The sequence below is a fragment of the Paramisgurnus dabryanus genome, chromosome 23, assembly GCF_030506205.2.
Source record: "Paramisgurnus dabryanus chromosome 23, PD_genome_1.1, whole genome shotgun sequence".
Lineage (NCBI taxonomy): Eukaryota > Metazoa > Chordata > Actinopteri > Cypriniformes > Cobitidae > Paramisgurnus > Paramisgurnus dabryanus.
The window spans coordinates 28,259,995-28,277,464 of NC_133359.1; the positions used below are offsets into that span (position 1 = coordinate 28,259,995).

General features: G+C 39.0%; 1 protein-coding gene across 1 annotated transcript in view; it reads right to left on the reverse strand.

Annotated features, from left to right (window-relative positions):
* Nucleotides 1-17,470, reverse strand: part of LOC135788147 (uncharacterized) — a 101,110-nt gene that overhangs the window by 76,984 nt on the left and 6,656 nt on the right. Inside the window, exons 4-9 of the mRNA XM_073813287.1 lie at nucleotides 12,254-12,282; nucleotides 12,122-12,143; nucleotides 11,957-11,987; nucleotides 11,813-11,873; nucleotides 4,889-5,032; nucleotides 4,191-4,384 (exon numbers count right to left, since the gene is read on the reverse strand). Coding sequence (XP_073669388.1) covers nucleotides 4,191-4,384; nucleotides 4,889-5,032; nucleotides 11,813-11,873; nucleotides 11,957-11,987; nucleotides 12,122-12,143; nucleotides 12,254-12,282 — 481 coding nt within the window. The remainder of the gene's footprint in view (nucleotides 1-4,190; nucleotides 4,385-4,888; nucleotides 5,033-11,812; nucleotides 11,874-11,956; nucleotides 11,988-12,121; nucleotides 12,144-12,253; nucleotides 12,283-17,470) is intronic.

A 17,470-nucleotide genomic window follows, 5' to 3' on the forward strand; every position in this document is an offset into this window, starting at 1 on the left:
TAATCACTAGTGGATGCCAATTTTTTCCCTAGCAACCAAATACAGTACCCTAGCCACAGTGTAAACAAAGCCTTATATCTCTGCATCAGAACATCGTAGAGACACAGGGGTTGGACCGTTTGACTTATGACTCGGAGAGTTATCATTAGTGGATGCCATTTTTTTCCCTAGCAACCAAATACAGTACCCTAGCAACAGAGTAAACAAAGCCTTATATCTCTGCATCAGAACATTGTAGAGACACGGGGTTGGACCGTTTGACTCGTGACTCGGAGTGTAATCATTAGTGGATGCCATTTTTTCCCCTAGCAACCAAATACAGTACCCTAGCAACAGAGTAAACAAAGCCTTATAACTCCGCATCAGAACATCGTAGAGACACAGGGGTTGGATTGTTTTACTTGTGGTATGGAGTATAAACATATACTGTCCCCCGAAATTTGCCACGGCAAGCACCACTTCACATTTTCTTCAGGAAATGTACCTATCTAGTTATTATTATTATTCCCTCTTCTTTTCTTCTGAGACTAAAATTTCTAACTCTAAATCCTCCTAGAGCTTTTAAGCTACAGCCACCAAACTTTGCACAGACCTTCAGTCTGATCTCAGGAGGTGTGCTATATCTTTTCTAAGGGATCGGACTTACGGTTCTCCTAAACCGTCCGATCAAACATCCCAAAAAAGTCCCATAGACTTACATTCATAGAATGTTTAGGCTGAGTGTTTATTTTCAAATTCTAACTGTCAACTCTCATTCATACAAATACATTACATCATCTCTCAACCTCTCTCAGTCTATCTCTGCCTCACAAAACTCACTCAATAGCACAGACAAACACAACTACACACACACACACACACACACACACACACACACACACACACACACACATTCTGGTTTCCATGTTTTGTGGGGACATTCCATAGACGTAATGCATTTTATACCATACAAACTGTATATTCTATTCCCCTTACCTGCCCCATTCCCTAACACCAACCATCACAGAACACGTTCTGCTACTTCACATTTTCAATAAACATCATTTTGTTTGATTTATAAGCTTGTTTCCTCATGGGGACATCAAAATGTCCCCACAAGGTCACAAAAACACTGGTATTCCTATCTTTGTGGGGACAATTGGTCCCCACAACGTGATAATTACCAGGTACACACACACACACACACACACAGACACACAACCACACACAACTACACACACACACACACACACACACACACACACACACACACACACACACACACACAGACAACCACAAAATTACACACACAAACACAATATTACACACCCAATCATACTCACACAAACACACACATAAATGTCCCAACTGCCCTAAATGCCTCATCTGCCCCAACCGCCCCATTTTGCCCCAAATGCCCCATTTGCCCCAACTGCCCTAAATGCCCCATCTGCCCTAAATGCCCCATCTGCCCTAAATGCCTCATCTGCCCCATTCTGCCCAAACTGCTCAAAATGCCCCAACTGCCCTAAATACCTCAAATACCCCAACTGCCTCATCTGCCCCATTCTGCCCAAACTGTCCTAAATGCCCCAATTGCCCTAAATGCCCCATCTGCCCCAATTATCCAATTCTGCCCCAAATGCCCCAACTACCCTAAATGCCCCATCTGCCCCAACTTCCCTAAATATCCCATCTGCCCCAAATGCCCCGTCTGCCCCAACTACCCAATTCTGCCCAAAATGCCTCATCTGCCCCAACTGCCCTAAATGCCTCAAATACCCCAACTGCCTCATCTGCCCCATTCTGCCCAAACTGTCCTAAATGCCCCAATTGCCCTAAATGCCCCATCTGCCCCAATTATCCAATTCTGCCCCAAATGCCCCAACTACCCTAAATGCCCCATCTGCCCCAACTGCCCTAAATACCCCATCTGCCCCAAATGCCCCGTCTGCCCCAACTACCCAATTCTGCCCAAAATGCCTCATCTGCCCCAACTGCCCTAAATGCCCCATCTGCCCTAAATGCCCCATCTGCCCTAAATGCCTCATCTGCCCCATTCTGCCCAAACTGCCCAAAATGCCCCAACTGCCCTAAATGCCTCAAATGCCCCAACTGCCCCATTCTGACCAAACTGTCCTAAATGCCCCAACTGCCCTAAATGCCCCAACTGCTCTTTATCCAATTCTGCCCCAAATGCCCCAACTACCCTAAATGCCCCATCTGCCACAAATACCCCATTCTGCCCCAACTGCCCAATTCTCCCCCAACTAACCCATCTGCCCCAACTAACTTAACTGCCCCAACTGCAGCTCCATCTATTATTCTCAGACTAGGCTTTCTCAAGCCAACATAAAGTTTGTTCACAAACTTTAACCTCATCTAGTTCTTCTTTTTCTTCTGAGCTACAAATTCTAACTCTAACTCCTCCTAGAGCTTTCAAGCTACAGCCACCAAACTTTGCACAGACCTTGAGTCTGATCTGACTTGAGTTGCTATATCTTTTCTAAGCGATCGGACTTACGGTTCTCCTAAACCGTCCGATCAAACATCCCAAAAAAGTCCCATAGACTTACATTCATAGAATGTTTAGGCTGAGTGTTTATTTTCAAATTCTAACTGTCAACTCTCATTCGTACAAATACATTACATCATCTCTTAACCTCTCTCAGTCTATCTGTCTCACAAAACTCACTCAATAGCACAAACACACACAACTAGACACACACAAACAAACAAACACACAACTACACACACACAGACACACAACTACACACACAGACACACAACTACACACACTAACACAATATTACACACACAAACACATTATTACACACACAAACATACTCACACAAACACAAAAATAAATTCCCCAAATGCCCTAACTGCCCCAAATGCCCATCTGCCCCAAATACTCTAACTGCCCCAAATGCCCCATCTGCCCAATTCTGCCCCAAATGCCCCATCTGTCCTGTCTGAACCAACTGCCCAATTCTGCCCCAAATGCCTCATCTGCCCCCTTCTGCCCCAACTGTCCTAAATGCCCCAACTGCCCTAAATGCCCCATATTCTGACCCAAATGCCTCATGTGCCCCCTTTTGCCCCAACTGCCCTAAATGCCCCAACTGCCCTAAATGCCCCAACTACCCAATTCTGCCCCAAATGCCCCAAATGCCTCATCTGCCCCCTTCTGCCCCAACTGCCCTAAATGCCCCAACTGCCCTAAATGACCCAACTGCCCTAAATGCCCCAAATGCCCTAAATGCCCAATTCTGCCCCAACTACCCTAAATGCCCCATCTGCCCCAACTACCCAATTCTGCCCCAAATGCCTCATCTGCCCCCTTCTGCCCCAACTGCCCTAAATGCCCTAACTTCCCTAAATGCCCCAACTGCCCTAAATGCCCCAAATGCCCTTAATGCCCCAAATACCCTAAATGCCCCAACTACCCAATTCTGCCCCAACTAACCTTAATGCCCCATCTGCCCCAAATGCCCAATTCTGCCCCAAATGCCCCATCTGCCCTGTCTGCCCCAACTGCCCAATTCTGCCCCAACTGCCCTAAATGCCCCAACTGCCCTAAATGCCCCAACGGCCCTAAATGCCCCAACTACCCAATTCTGCCCCAACTACCCTAAATGCCCCATCTGCCCAATTCTGCCCCAACTAACTCAACTGCCCAAACTGCAGCTCCATCTATTACTTTCAGACTAGGCTTTCTCAAGCCAACATAAAGTTTGATCACAAACTTTAACCTCATCTAGTTACATTTTAAAGTCACCCTGGATAAATATTTTTTATCTCAGTTCCTAAACTGTGTTAAATGATTTTTACTGTATATGATCTTCACATCAGCCCTGCACACATGCACAGCCCTAAATTCCACTTCTTTTTCACTTACAGGCTCTCTGTCCCAATAACATTTCAAAATAACATGCAACCAAATGCTCAAACTTGACTGAACATTATCGTTCTGTGCTGATATAAAACCCAAAACAGCACTGACAAGTTTTACCATTTCTGTCACTCTGACACCAATAAACCAATAAAACGTTACTCTACTATGATGAATATGTCAACCCAAAACGCATATAATCGTTCAGAAAATTCACTTATTTAATAGTTTACTACCAAAATGTCATCTATTGACAACCCTCATTTATATACCTTACATTTATCTGATAGATAGTTTACATGAAAATTCCACATACATCATCTGGAAGGTTTCACATGTGAAGTTTTTCTGGCTCAGTTGTGTCAGATACTCCTCGTTTATATATGGCAGAACCGGCAAAAACTTCAAATACAGCCAGATCTCAACAAACTGTAGGTTGTGAATAGTATCTTCATTGAGATTCTCCAAAAAAGCAAAGAAAGCAGCCACATCGACATTTGTTTTTGGGTCCTGTGAAAAGAGAAACAATATGTCATATCCTTTTTAGTGACTCAAAGCAGTCTTCTGTCCAGTGTGTCCTAACCTCTATTTTTATGGCTTTGTTCATACAAGCATCACGTAAAATGTGGTAACATAGTGATAGCTGCCCATTGCTCCAGGTGTTTGGGTGTGTGTGTTTACGACTTGCAGTGCATGTGTTCACTACTCACTGGGATGGGTTAAATGCAGAGGTGAAATTTCGAGGATACCATACTCGTCAATCATGTCACTTTTACTTCCTAACTATTACTTATTAAATATGAATAAGTCCTGGAAAACTATACTCCCCATTGATGGTTCATGCTAGCTACAGTAATTGCATTAACCAATGTTAACAAATCTATCCTTATTGTAACGTGTTAGTTGTCGTTCCTTCTCATTCCAGCAATGACCTGCTGTTAAAAGTGTTGTATGTGTTAAAAGGGCCTAACATCTAAGTGACTTGTGTTTATGCATTCCATGAGAGTTATTAACCATTTCAGCTGAGAGATCCATTGTTGATTTGATGATTTGTCTGAACTGCACTTGTAGATGCTCTAGTGTAGTTCTGGGGATGTGCCCTTCATCTGTCAAGGTGCAAAGGGCCAGATTGCTCATTCTTTCTGCAGTGCTGATCACCTTAGAAAGGGAAAATCAATCGAAATGACTCAAATGTACACACATACACACACACATGCACACATATATCTATAGACCTTTTGCAAGTAGACGTCACAGTTACGCAATGTGGTGTCAGAAAAACAGTGGAAATTAATTACACACATACAAGTGAAACGAGCAAGATAACTCCATAGAAAATGTCTTGTGATGTTAAATGTTAAAATAGGAATGCCAATAAAAATGGCCTTCATTTTTATAGAATACCATCTTCGAAGACACAATTTGAAGATAATGTAAGTGTTTATGGTTGCAATAAGCCCTTAAACGGACAGACTTTAGTAATGAAATCATCTGAAAATCTTTTAATAATTGGAATAGAAAATAATTTGAGAAGATGTCCGGTGTTCTGTCAAAGTCTGTTCCCTCTATGTGTTTCTTATAGCGTTTTCATCACGTTACGTTTAGAATTTATTTAGAAAGATTAAAGATTTGAATGGGTTATACTGAAAAAGCAATAATATCACAATTAAATATTTCATAATTTTTCCGTTTAATATTATTTTTTTACCTTATATCTTAACCTATGTCTTCTTCCTGTTTGTTCTAAAATTATTATGTTTACATAATTAATAAATATATAAATATAACACACACATGATGTGAAGTGATTAATATATAAAAAGGCCTATGCATATTAATTTGTATGTAATCATAATAGTTTTATAATAACAAAGTTTTAGTTTAGAACAAACATGCAGGCTATATATATAAGGAAGAAAACCGTAATAGAAACAGTACATTTATGAAATATTTAATAAATTGTATTATATAGAATACATATACTATAGCTTTTATATGTACTTAAGCGATTCATACTGTAAAAATGTTTTTTTTATTTACCAATACATAACAATACATATACATTACGTACATGCACATATCAGTAGCCAAGTAATTTAAACTTTTAATTTATCTAAAAAATAAACGTAACGTGATATAAACGCTATAAGAAACATAACACTAAAGGTAAACATATGAAAAAAAACAGACATCGACAGAACCCTGGATCCATAACAATCACAGTTTAACGCTAAAACACTTTACAACGCTACTGCAGAGCTGCCACTTTCTGCCAGCAGTTTGGCTCCTCCCAAAAAATGTCATTTCTGTTTGCAAACACGCAAATGGTCTATTAGGTGCACACAGGCCCGGCGCCAGGATGGCATAACTGGGGGGGGGCATTTAATCCCATGGGGGGCTCCACATTATCATACCTGTCAAGTTTTGGATAAGGGAAATTTTCCGGCGGCCACTGCGAGCAGTCAAACCACCCCAACCTAGCTATATATATATATTTTAAAGGCTTATTTGGATATTTTCTGTTCATTTCACATTGCTTGTCTTTACATTTTATTTTAATTCCACACATTCTTTTCATTTCATATTGCTTTTCTTTTACAGTTTTTCTTTTCATTTCACATAACTTTTCTTTACTCTTTTGTTATTGTACAAATTTGTTGCAGACTATGCATCCTTTAAGACGGAGTGGAAGGAGTGTATTTGTGGTCTGGGCCAGAGTGGTTAATTTTAATGAGAGTAGAGCGCAAACAGTTCTGTTGTCTAACGTCATCCTATTCCTTCCCCCGTGTGAGATGCTAAAGTCGCAGTTACAAAACTTACAAAACGTGTGACTGTCCCCCACCCTGCTCCTCTTCAGAAAAGTAAATTCGCTGTCCCATTGATCGTTTCTGTCTCTGTCGTAGCGTCTATCACCCGTCTGTTTTTTTCCATTGTCACTCATCATCATCTGACCTCACACACTAACCTCACGACAACTGTCACCTTACAGTGCCTGTAGGTGGCAGTTACGAGGCTAGTGACAGAGCTCAGATTGGGAATGTACTTTTTTTTCTCTTTGTTAGTTCATTTAGTACATTCATTCAGTGTGTACATTTGTATTATGTACACTGTAAAACAGTTTTTTAGATGTCTTTAAGTTGTAATCAAATTTCCAGTGCAAGTCATTTTAACTTACTACTTTATATATTTTATACACTAAACTTTCAACAAAAAATTTTAAAACAGTAAGTTGAAATGAGAGAATATCATATACTTAGATGAAGAGAACGTCTAAGTGACTAAAATGTCATGTGCTTTTATAGAGGATCCTGTAGTTGATGATGTTGTATTCATTTGTAGGAAGTTACATTTATGTTGGAAGAGGATTTTGAGACCCTGAGTTGATTTTTGTTATATCCACGTGCATTTATGTGAGCAGTATTATCATTTTAGATCATTAGTCACTTTAGATATTTAAAGGTCACGTTCTTTCTGATCCCATTTTTAAACCCTAGTTAGTGTTTAAAAACACAGCTTTAAAAACACAGAAAGAACAGGACCTTTAAATGACTGATATCAGCCTTTGTGGCCGTGCTCTTACATCTGAACAGTTGCCTTTACATTTTTTATGAATCCACTCATTAGAATCACTGGTCCAGTGGGTAGTGCTGTGCACAGTGGTTAGGACAGACATACTATTGGCAACCTGAGTTTGAATCCTGGCTTGGTGTATTTCAGTTTTATTCATGACAAACATTTGTAAAGTTTAGCCTTTTATGCCATATTCTTATGCCTAATTTCAGTTTTTGGCTGAGCTGCTGTCATCATCTTTTTGTCAATGGGATTGCATCTGCATGAAAATGATAAGGTGTAATAACCAGTGTTATATAAATGTACTAAATGAAACTGAACATATTAACGTAGAATTACGCACTCTGTGCACATGAGCGGGAACAGTTTGAGTCAGAAACGGGGATGGCAGGCCATTTTTGCGATCATAAAAAACACCTGCAAGGCCTGAAAGAGATCAAGCCTCAGCCAAGTAAGAAAAAGTAACGCAGAAGTAACTTAAAAGTAACGTAAGAATTACTTTCTATGAAAGTAACTAAGTAACGCAATTAGTTACTTTTTTGGGGAGAAACTAAATATTGTAATGCATTACTTTTAAAAGTAACTTTCCCCAACACTGGTAATAACGTACAGTCCTCAGTTTATTTACTTCTGATATTTTAACCGTGATGAAAAATTAAATATACGGATTTACTAGAATAACAATTTCCAACAACAACCCTTTTCTTAAAAATATATGCTCATAGTTGCTGTAGGCTACAACTGCAGCAACTTTCAGTTTTAGTAGTAAAAGGATTTTCTTTTTCACGCGCTGTTGTGGCGAATTGTAATATCGGAGCTTGGCTTTTCATAGTGGTTGTGCATGCGCTTAACTGAATTGAACTATTGAACTAACTCATTTCAGCTGTTCTGTAACCAAAAACTCCCATCTCAGAATAAGTTAACTCAAGTTTTAACTCATGAATGGTTGAACCTCCTTACTGAAACGGGGTCCAGGTTCTTTCATTTATTTATTCACATATTTATTACGCCTACGTATAGGCCTATTATTGCAGGAATTATACACATTCGACATTCACTATTACATTGATAAACAATCTTAAAAAGCCTGATAATCAGGAATTAACCCAGTTATCTCTTACCTAATCTAAGGCAAGTTGCTTCACCATACAAATTAAAAACGTAAGGTTGAAGCACTGAATTTACTGGAAATAAAAAAGCACATTCCTTTAAATGGTAAGTCAGATGTTTGTGGCTCTGCTTTTTTATTATAGGAGGCGTTAATGTGCGGAAAAATATAATTAGGGTTATTATAATGCCACGCAGCAGTCCCACATAAAAAAGAAGAGAAACTGTTGTTGCTTCATGAACAGTAATTCCTGGTTGATTACTTTCTGTGCTGTTTATGGTCCTGGATGGCTTGGTGTCCTTTCTGCTGCTCATCTGACTCCTCACCTGCCCTTATCTTTGGATTGTTCCCAGTTCTAACTGGACTCCCCCAATAGTGAACTGGACTGACTCGAGCTCGTCTCTCTGCCCTGCTGCAGTTGTTCAGTTTTATTAATTAAGTCTGATTTATCTTCGCAATTTGATCTGATGATGATATTAACTCTTTCCCCGCCATTGACGAGATATCTCGTCAATTAAGAAAAAACGCTTCCCCGCCAATGACGAGATTTTCCGTCTTTCCGCAATACCGCTATTATCCACCAGGTGGCGCCCTTCCGCAACTTTTTAAAACCGGAAGTATTGCCCTATGGCAAGCTGCTGCATGTCCGTGTCTGTTTTAAAGATCGCTCTGAATCGGATCTCTATGAAAAGTCCGTCACAAAAATTGAATTATCTATGCTTTTTGCTCAAAATGTTTGGCACGTATGGTTGGGTTGCGATTTTGGTGCTTTCGTGTGTCTTGTGAATAGTATGCCATACAGACCCGTTTGCCACTGAACCTGCATTAACGACGACAGTGGGGCCTCCAGCCTTAGTCAAACGGGTTGGTATGTATGGTCGGGTTGCGTTTTTCGCGCTTTCGTGTGTCTTGTGAATAGTATGCCATACATACCCGTTTGCGACTGAACCTGCATTAACGACGACAGTGGGGCCTCCAGCCTTAGTCAAACGGGTTGGCACGTATGGTCGGGTTGCGATTTTGGCGCTATCGTAAGTCTTATGAATAGTATGCCATACAGACCCGTTTGCCACTGAACCTGCATTAACGACGACAGTGGGGCCTCCAGCCTTAGTCAAACGGGTTGGTATGTATGGTCGGGTTGCGTTTTTCGCGCTTTCGTGTGTCTTGTGAATAGTATGCCATACAGACCCGTTTGCCACTGAACCTGCATTAAAGACGACAGTGGAGCTTCCGGCATTAGTCAAACGGGTTAGCACGTATGGTCGGGTTGCGATGTTTTTGGCGTTTTCTCCTGGTCCTGTAAATGGTATACAATATAGACCCGTTTGCCACTGAACCTGCATTAACGACGACAGTGGGGCTTTAGGCCTTAGTCAAACGGGTCGTCAGGTTTCATTTTTTCTTAAAGATCGGAAGGTGACCCTTATTTACCATATATACCCTCGCATTGGGCCCCCAATTTGCTAAATCCTCAACTGTGGATAACATATTTATGCCGCAATATTTAGTCTGTCTGGAACTAAGTTGAGTTAAACCACATCACTGTGTGACACTTCAATACATATGAACGGCCGCTATGCTAATACGATTTTGTTTTTCTCTCCCTGTCTCGCCCTCGACCCGAGGACAACGAGACAAACAGACCCAGTCCCGGTAGATGTGAAAGTCGGCACACCTCTGATCTACTGGCCGTCCTTCAACGTTATGCCCAGCTGATGCCTGACCAACGATCACCGGCAGAACCGCTTAATCTCCGCTAAATCTCCATTTCCGTTCTCCCAAGGGTTTTTCCCTCCTAGGACTTATTTTTCCTCGGATAAAAGCCCGGGGTTTTTTTTCTCCTAGGGGGTTTTTCACCCCGGGGAGGCAGCCTTTTTGCGCTTTACCTAGCTTCCTCTTCTATACGTTGCTTTAGTAATACGTGCACTTATAATATTGAGTCATAGCCGCAGCAAATTTAACTGCTCATGCTATCATGTATTTTGTTGTGCTATCTGTCGTTTTTCTGTGCTTTTCACTGCTTCTATTTATGTAAAGCTGCTTTGAAACAATTGACTTTTGTGAAAAGCGCTATATAAATAAAATTGAATTGAATTGAATTGTTTTTGCAAAAACCTACCCATATTCAAAAGCTGATTGCAAAAGAACCACTAAAGGTAGGATGAAATGTTTTTTTTTTGTTTGAAAGCAGAGGGTCTGGTCTTTCATTTGGTATATTGTATGTTTATATATTTAAAGAAGAACATTTTCTGGAAGGCATTAAACTTTGGTGAAAATCATGAAAAACGCTGGCGCTGGCTGGCAACTTTTTTTAAAAACGCTGGCGGTGAAAGAGTTAACAGTAATTAAATTACTAAGCTCTTGTTAGTTGCATTTAAGAAACAAATAAAACCTAAAACCTCATAGGCTGAGCAAAAAGACTTATTCTACAGATGTGGAAAAAAGATCATGTCCCAACTATTGAATTGTGGACCAGAGAACTGGGCAATATGTTGCATCTGGAAGAACTGAGATACTCCTTAAATGACAAACTACATACTTTCAAGAAGATTTTGAATCCAGTCATAGAATTCTTAATTGAGGGCTGAACTCACTTTTTTGCGTGATTTCCTGTCTAGTTTCACTTCATTTATTTTTATTTCCTATTGTTGCTGTCCACCAATTTTTATTTTATTTTATTTACATAACTGTTTTTGCTGCTACTCAAATACTATATGCTTCAAATTCTGGACCATTTGAAGGAAACCTTCTATAACTAAGTTAACAGGGAGGGGTTAGGGGAAGGGGGTATTGTATTATATATATGTTGTACAATTGGTCAAGCATATGTATAATGGTTCTATTAGAAAATTTCTGTTCTGTACATTTTCTTTCTTTGTAACCATTGTGTAAACATTTAACTGCAATAAAAAAAACACCTCACAGGCTGAAACATCAAAGAAACGCCACCTAGGTGATTGAATTCCACTGCGCATTTCTGTGGGCTCGCTTTTAATTACACGCTGAATCCATTTGCATTGGATAAATTCAGTTATAAATTAAGTTTTAATGAAACTGTTATATCAAAGTATATGACTGAATTTAGCTATCCAATAATGCTTTAATTTATGCTTGTTTAGAAAACTGGGGATGCACAAATTCTTTCTGGGGGACCATACCCACCCCCCATACCGTGACACAGAGCCTGGGTACACATCATTCCTTCATTGTCTACTTAAGGACTGACAGATGTATGATTGAACAATATGTGACCTTACCTCTGAGGCTTCCCAATTCATCTCCACTGACTTGCACATTTCCACTGAAACATTTGCTGTCCTGTTCGGATGCAAAAAAATTACAGCTTTAAAATAGAGTATTTCTGTAAAATGATGCATTTTAAAAAATATGACAATACCGACCTGTTCTCAAAATTGGCCTGCTCAGATTCTGCTGAAAAACAGACATAAACAGAATAACAGAAATAACTTGCATTCTTGTGCAGTGATTTTCGCAGTAGACTTATGTATCATGTATTTCATAGCAGTTAAAAATTTCATTGTGATCATAAAATAAATGATTCTTACCATAGAAATTAGTTGTGGCATTCTAAAAAATGACAACAACAAAAACAATTTAAAATCTACATCCAGAAATAGTAATAATAGTTAAGTATTAAAATGAACTATTAATAGACTTAAGCATTTGCTGTACTGTACCTGTCCATTCGATGCTGAAGCAAAGCAACCTGGAGGATAGAGACAAATAATTTATGTTTAGCACTACTTTAAAACTGTTTTAACAATTTACACAATAAGAAGCCTTGTTTCATACTAATGAACTCAAATCATGTACATGACAACAGCATGAGCATTTCTGTGAGAAATAAGGAATTGTATATGTGGCTTTGTAAACTGCCATCTACAAACCTCCTTCATCATGGCTAGACATTTTTTTTGTACTAAGACTTTTGACATGTATCTTATTAAGCCATACACAGCTGTTAGGTCATTAAGATCTTGCGATCAGTTATTTTTCTCTGTAGCCGCCCCAAAGCTTGGATAATTTTACCTTTGGGTATAAGGACCTATCCATCACTGGATGTTTTCAAAACCAGTTTAAAGACTTATTTTTACACTTTAGCATTCGAGTGATGTTTGGGTATGTATGTATGTATACATGTATATTATTTTTATATAGTTGGTGTTTTTTATATTATTGTTTGATTTATTTCTATATTTGATTTTTATCTCCATTCTTGTTTTCCCTTCTTCTAATTTCTGATTTACTTGACATGTAAGCTTTTGAGCGAACTCTACGCTGCGTCATGAAATGACCCTTGTGGAATGCCACCAGTGTTTGTGCATCTGGATAAACTGTGATACTGTCTGTCTTATAGGCAACAAGAGATGATGTCACGAGTGAAACAAAGTCAAAGGCAAAAAAGAAGCTCATACAGTGTATGTCAGCTTCTGTCATTCAGCAGTGCTCTGTATGAAAAATGTGTCTGTTTTCAAGCTGTCCTTAAAATATATTCTCTTAGTCAGTTAGCTTAAAATAGTTCAATGGTTATTGAGAGTTTAGTGAGAGTCTATGGAAGTAAAACAATGACATGAGTGTTATGACCTTCAGTTGTTTTATTTTTTTTCTATGCTGCCCTCTTGTGTCTTCTCTCTGTACTAGACATTTGTTTTCAGGAAGGCGGTTCCTGGAGTTAATATGATGAAGGAATGTGATTGGTTATTATCTCCACCTCCAGATAAAAGGACTGCCTGGGTCACTGATTGTGGCCTTTGCTGCATTTTGATGACCTTGTTTGTGCTGTGTTTTTGAATTGGTCATTCTTATGTCTTCTAAGTAGTGATGGGGAAATGAAGCATCGAATCAAGCACCGATACTTCCCTTACTGTTTCGAACCATGATTCAATGCCTCAACATGGGTGTCGAAAACAGCGCCATCATTTGGTTAATAAAACATATAGCTGTCGCTTCTGGAAGAAGCTCCGTCAGTCAGTGAAGCAACAAGCTGATGAAATTCAGATGAATATTAATATTACGTGTACAAATAAAGCTTAGACAACATGTGTGTGAATGGTCAATATAATACATTTATTTACTCATTCAAGTGTGGCAAATATTTCAGAATTAATTAATAAGAGTTAATATTCATACGATTCAATACTGTATTTTATTGAATAATGTTCACACGCACAAGTATATGTACATACAATACTATCTATTCAGTATTATGTGTGACTAAAATGTGAATAATGCAAATAACTGCTAAAAAACCTCTGGGGTTCGAACGTTCTGACACGCAAAACGAAGAGTGCACGTGACTGAGCAGAAAGTGAAGCTTCGTTTGTCACTGGTCACGTGATTTCTACGTTAACAGGTGTGTTCGACTTCACGTCTCCGTTTTCAGCTCCGCTCCGCCTGCACGCGGCTAATCTTGCCGATCGGTTACATCCAGCCGATGTCGAACACACCTAACAACACAAGCTTCAAATCGATGCTCCATCTGGCACGACCACTTTTGCTCGACACAAGCTCCGAAGCCTCGCTTCAAATGTAACATCACTACTTCTAAGTATTGATCTAATTTGTTAATTGTTTAGTGTCATAGCAGAGAGAGAAAGGACTGTAAGTTTGTGTTCAGAGTGTGTTGAGTCTGTGATTAGGGGTTCAAGCACGAAGTGCCTAAACCCTATTGTATTTGTTAGGTTTATTATTATTATTATTATTCTGCCGTAAAACGAATCGTGCAGACCAAACCGTAAGGCCTAGAAACATGACATTTTGCCAAATGGTAGGTCTCAATCATGCACGAAGTTGACAGAGTATCAACATGATTGACCTATAGGTGGCGCTATAGCGATGACAAACGTGTTGATGCTCATAACTCCCGCAATTTTCTTCCAAATATCAAGTGCCTTATATCACTGGAATCACTGGATCTAAACAAACAATTTTTTATATCTTAGATTTCATTTAAATCATAAAAAATCTTCCACTATTTTCGAGTGCTGAAATCGAGTGCTGAAATATTCCTTGGAGTTCAAATATGAAAAGTTTTTCATAAACAGTTGAACTTTCGACTCACAATCGACACACCATGCCCAAACGCCTGAAGTATGTGAAGCCGCTTGGACTTGATTGGCTATGACTGAGGACATGAATGAGGTATCGACACCAAATTTGGTACATATATACATGAACTTATTCTGTGGTCATGTGCAAAAAAATGCCAAAAGGTGGCGCTATAGCTATAACAAACGCATTGATGCATAACTACCATAATTTATGTCCAAATATCATGTGCCTTATATCACTGGAATCACTGGATCAAGAACAAATATATATCTTAGATTTTATTTAAGTCATTAAAAATTTCTACTATTTATAAAAACAAACTAGTCCTAAGTTTTTCACCCCTGATCGAGTGCTGAAATATTCCTTGGAGTTCGATTATGAAAAGTTATCAAAAAAGTTGAACTTTCGACACATTGTCTTTATTTATCCACAAATATGTAATTTTCTCTCTATAGCAACCATAATCCAATTAAGCTATTTTAAATACTGTAAAACCACAGTAACCAAAATGTTGCTTCAGAGCCATAAGGTTTGCGACAATAAAACAATGCACTGACATAAAGGGAAATTTACTTTTTACTCTTAATACTTTAATACTTTTAAAAACACAAATGTCTGTACTTTTACTTAAGTAAACATCTGTCTTTACAACTTTCACTTGTAGCTGAGTAATATTTGACCAGCAGTATGTACTCAAGTAAGAAAGTTGTGTACTTAGTCCACCTTTGCTCACAAGCAATACATTGTGGGGCATTCATTCACCTGTTTCTATTTCTGGAATTCCCTGCCTAGTTACTGGGGGCATGACAATCTGGTTATTTTGCTTACCTTTCAAAGTTTTTTTAATATGATCCAATCCCCAAAAGGAATTTCAACAAACTAGTTTTACTGCCTCTGAATGAGTCATATTAGATACAGTATGACAAACATTCAGATGTCATATGATACTATCAAATATATATTTACACGCTTATGTTTTAAAGGCAATTTAACAAAATGTTTCTGATAATAATAATTAATATGCTTTAATTTGAACACAGCATGTTTAAACACCAGGGGTCGACTACGGCACGGGTGCCTAAACCTCTTCTTTATTTATTTACTTTGCAAAGAGACTTAAAATACTTTAGTGAATTCGGTCATACCAATACAACTAATACATTGTTTGAAACTGTGGAAGGTCTTCTTTAATTTGTGCATATTCATAATAACAACTAAACTTTGTACTTTTTGAAACATACAGGGTTACTAAAACAGACTAAATAAACTCTCAAATTGTTTATTTAACTGTGAGTTTGGGCGAGCCTCAGACACCCCTATACACATGGAAAAAGTTTACTTTCACTTTAGAAAAAAGATTGCAGTGTATGCTTAAAGACAGGACATGTGCAAGGCCAGGGCCAGCTCTAGCCCTTGGGTTGCCCTAGGCGAGATTGAGTTTTACCAAATTGTGGTTTTTGAGGCACCAATCAAATCATATAAAAAAGAAAGCTGCACATTAAGTAAGGTCTTAAATTATCATTAGTTACAGAAATTAAATCAAATGAATAATAACACTGTCTTAATTGTATAAATTAAATATAATTATTATTATATTTACTCTGAATAAATTTACTCTGAAATATATTTACTCTGAATAAATATAATGAGTACCACTTGGGGTAGTGATGATGCAGGGGATAAGACACACGCCTTTGGTGTGAGAGACCCGGGTTCGAATCCACTGTGACACACCATTGTGTCCCTGAACAAGACACTTAACCCTTAGTTGCTCCAGAGGCGTGCGACCTCTGGCATATATAGCAATTGTAAGTCGCTTTGGATAAAAGCGTCAGCTAAATGAATAAGTAAGTAAGTAAGAATATTAGCCTTATCCCAGAGTACCCCTTTGGTAAGCTTTGCTCTAATTCAGTGTTCTTCATTCCCAGCCCTGGAGAGCCGGTGCCCTGCAGAGTTTAGCTCCAACCTTAACCAAACACACCTGCAACTTTTTCAATGTCTTCATGATCACTAGAAAATCACAGGTAGGTGTGTTTGATTAAGGTTGGAGCTAAACTCTGCAGGGCACCGGCTCTCCAGGGTTGGGAGTGAAGAACACTGCTCTAATTGGCTGTTTGACAGAGCACCTCTTACAGTAGCTCAGTGTGTGTAAACAGACCTTATGTTTGAGCCTGTATTAGGCTACGTTTACTGAAACGATCTGAAAAGAAAACACAGAAGTGGCGTTGTGTTATTACTTTTAATTCTGCGTTTATACTAGCATTTTGAGGGGGAAATCTTGTGTGCACATGGAGACACTTAAAAGTGTGTGATATTCGATGTGGTATGCACTCCAGCTGGCTAGGAGGCATTGTGAAGCACTGACACACAACACCACCAAGTCCACGCGCCTGCGTACAACCCTCTTTCTTGTTCTTCCAGGTCTCGTCCAAAGCTGTCTGTTTTGGCTCCGAAGAATTGGTGCACCAACAATTTGATGGAGGTAATACTGATCAGTAATACTAGCTGTGAATATTTCGTACAACTGCTGGAAAGACTTGTATGTGAGAGCTGCTATGGCAACTTGAAGATCCGACATATGGAAAAATTCGACATGTTTATTGTTATTTTCATGAACTGGCGTATGCCTGTGACGTAAACGTGCACGTGACGAGAGCCACCATGAGCAGACTTTTGCTTTTTACCCTTAGAGGGGAACGCATGGGTAGATCGTTTTTAAGATTTCCACTCTGGAAGGTGGTTTTACTTTTTTGCGCTTTTAAATGGATAGTTCGGCCAAAAACAATATTAAACCCATGATTTACTAACCCCCAAGCTGTCCGAGTTGCATATGTCCATCGTTT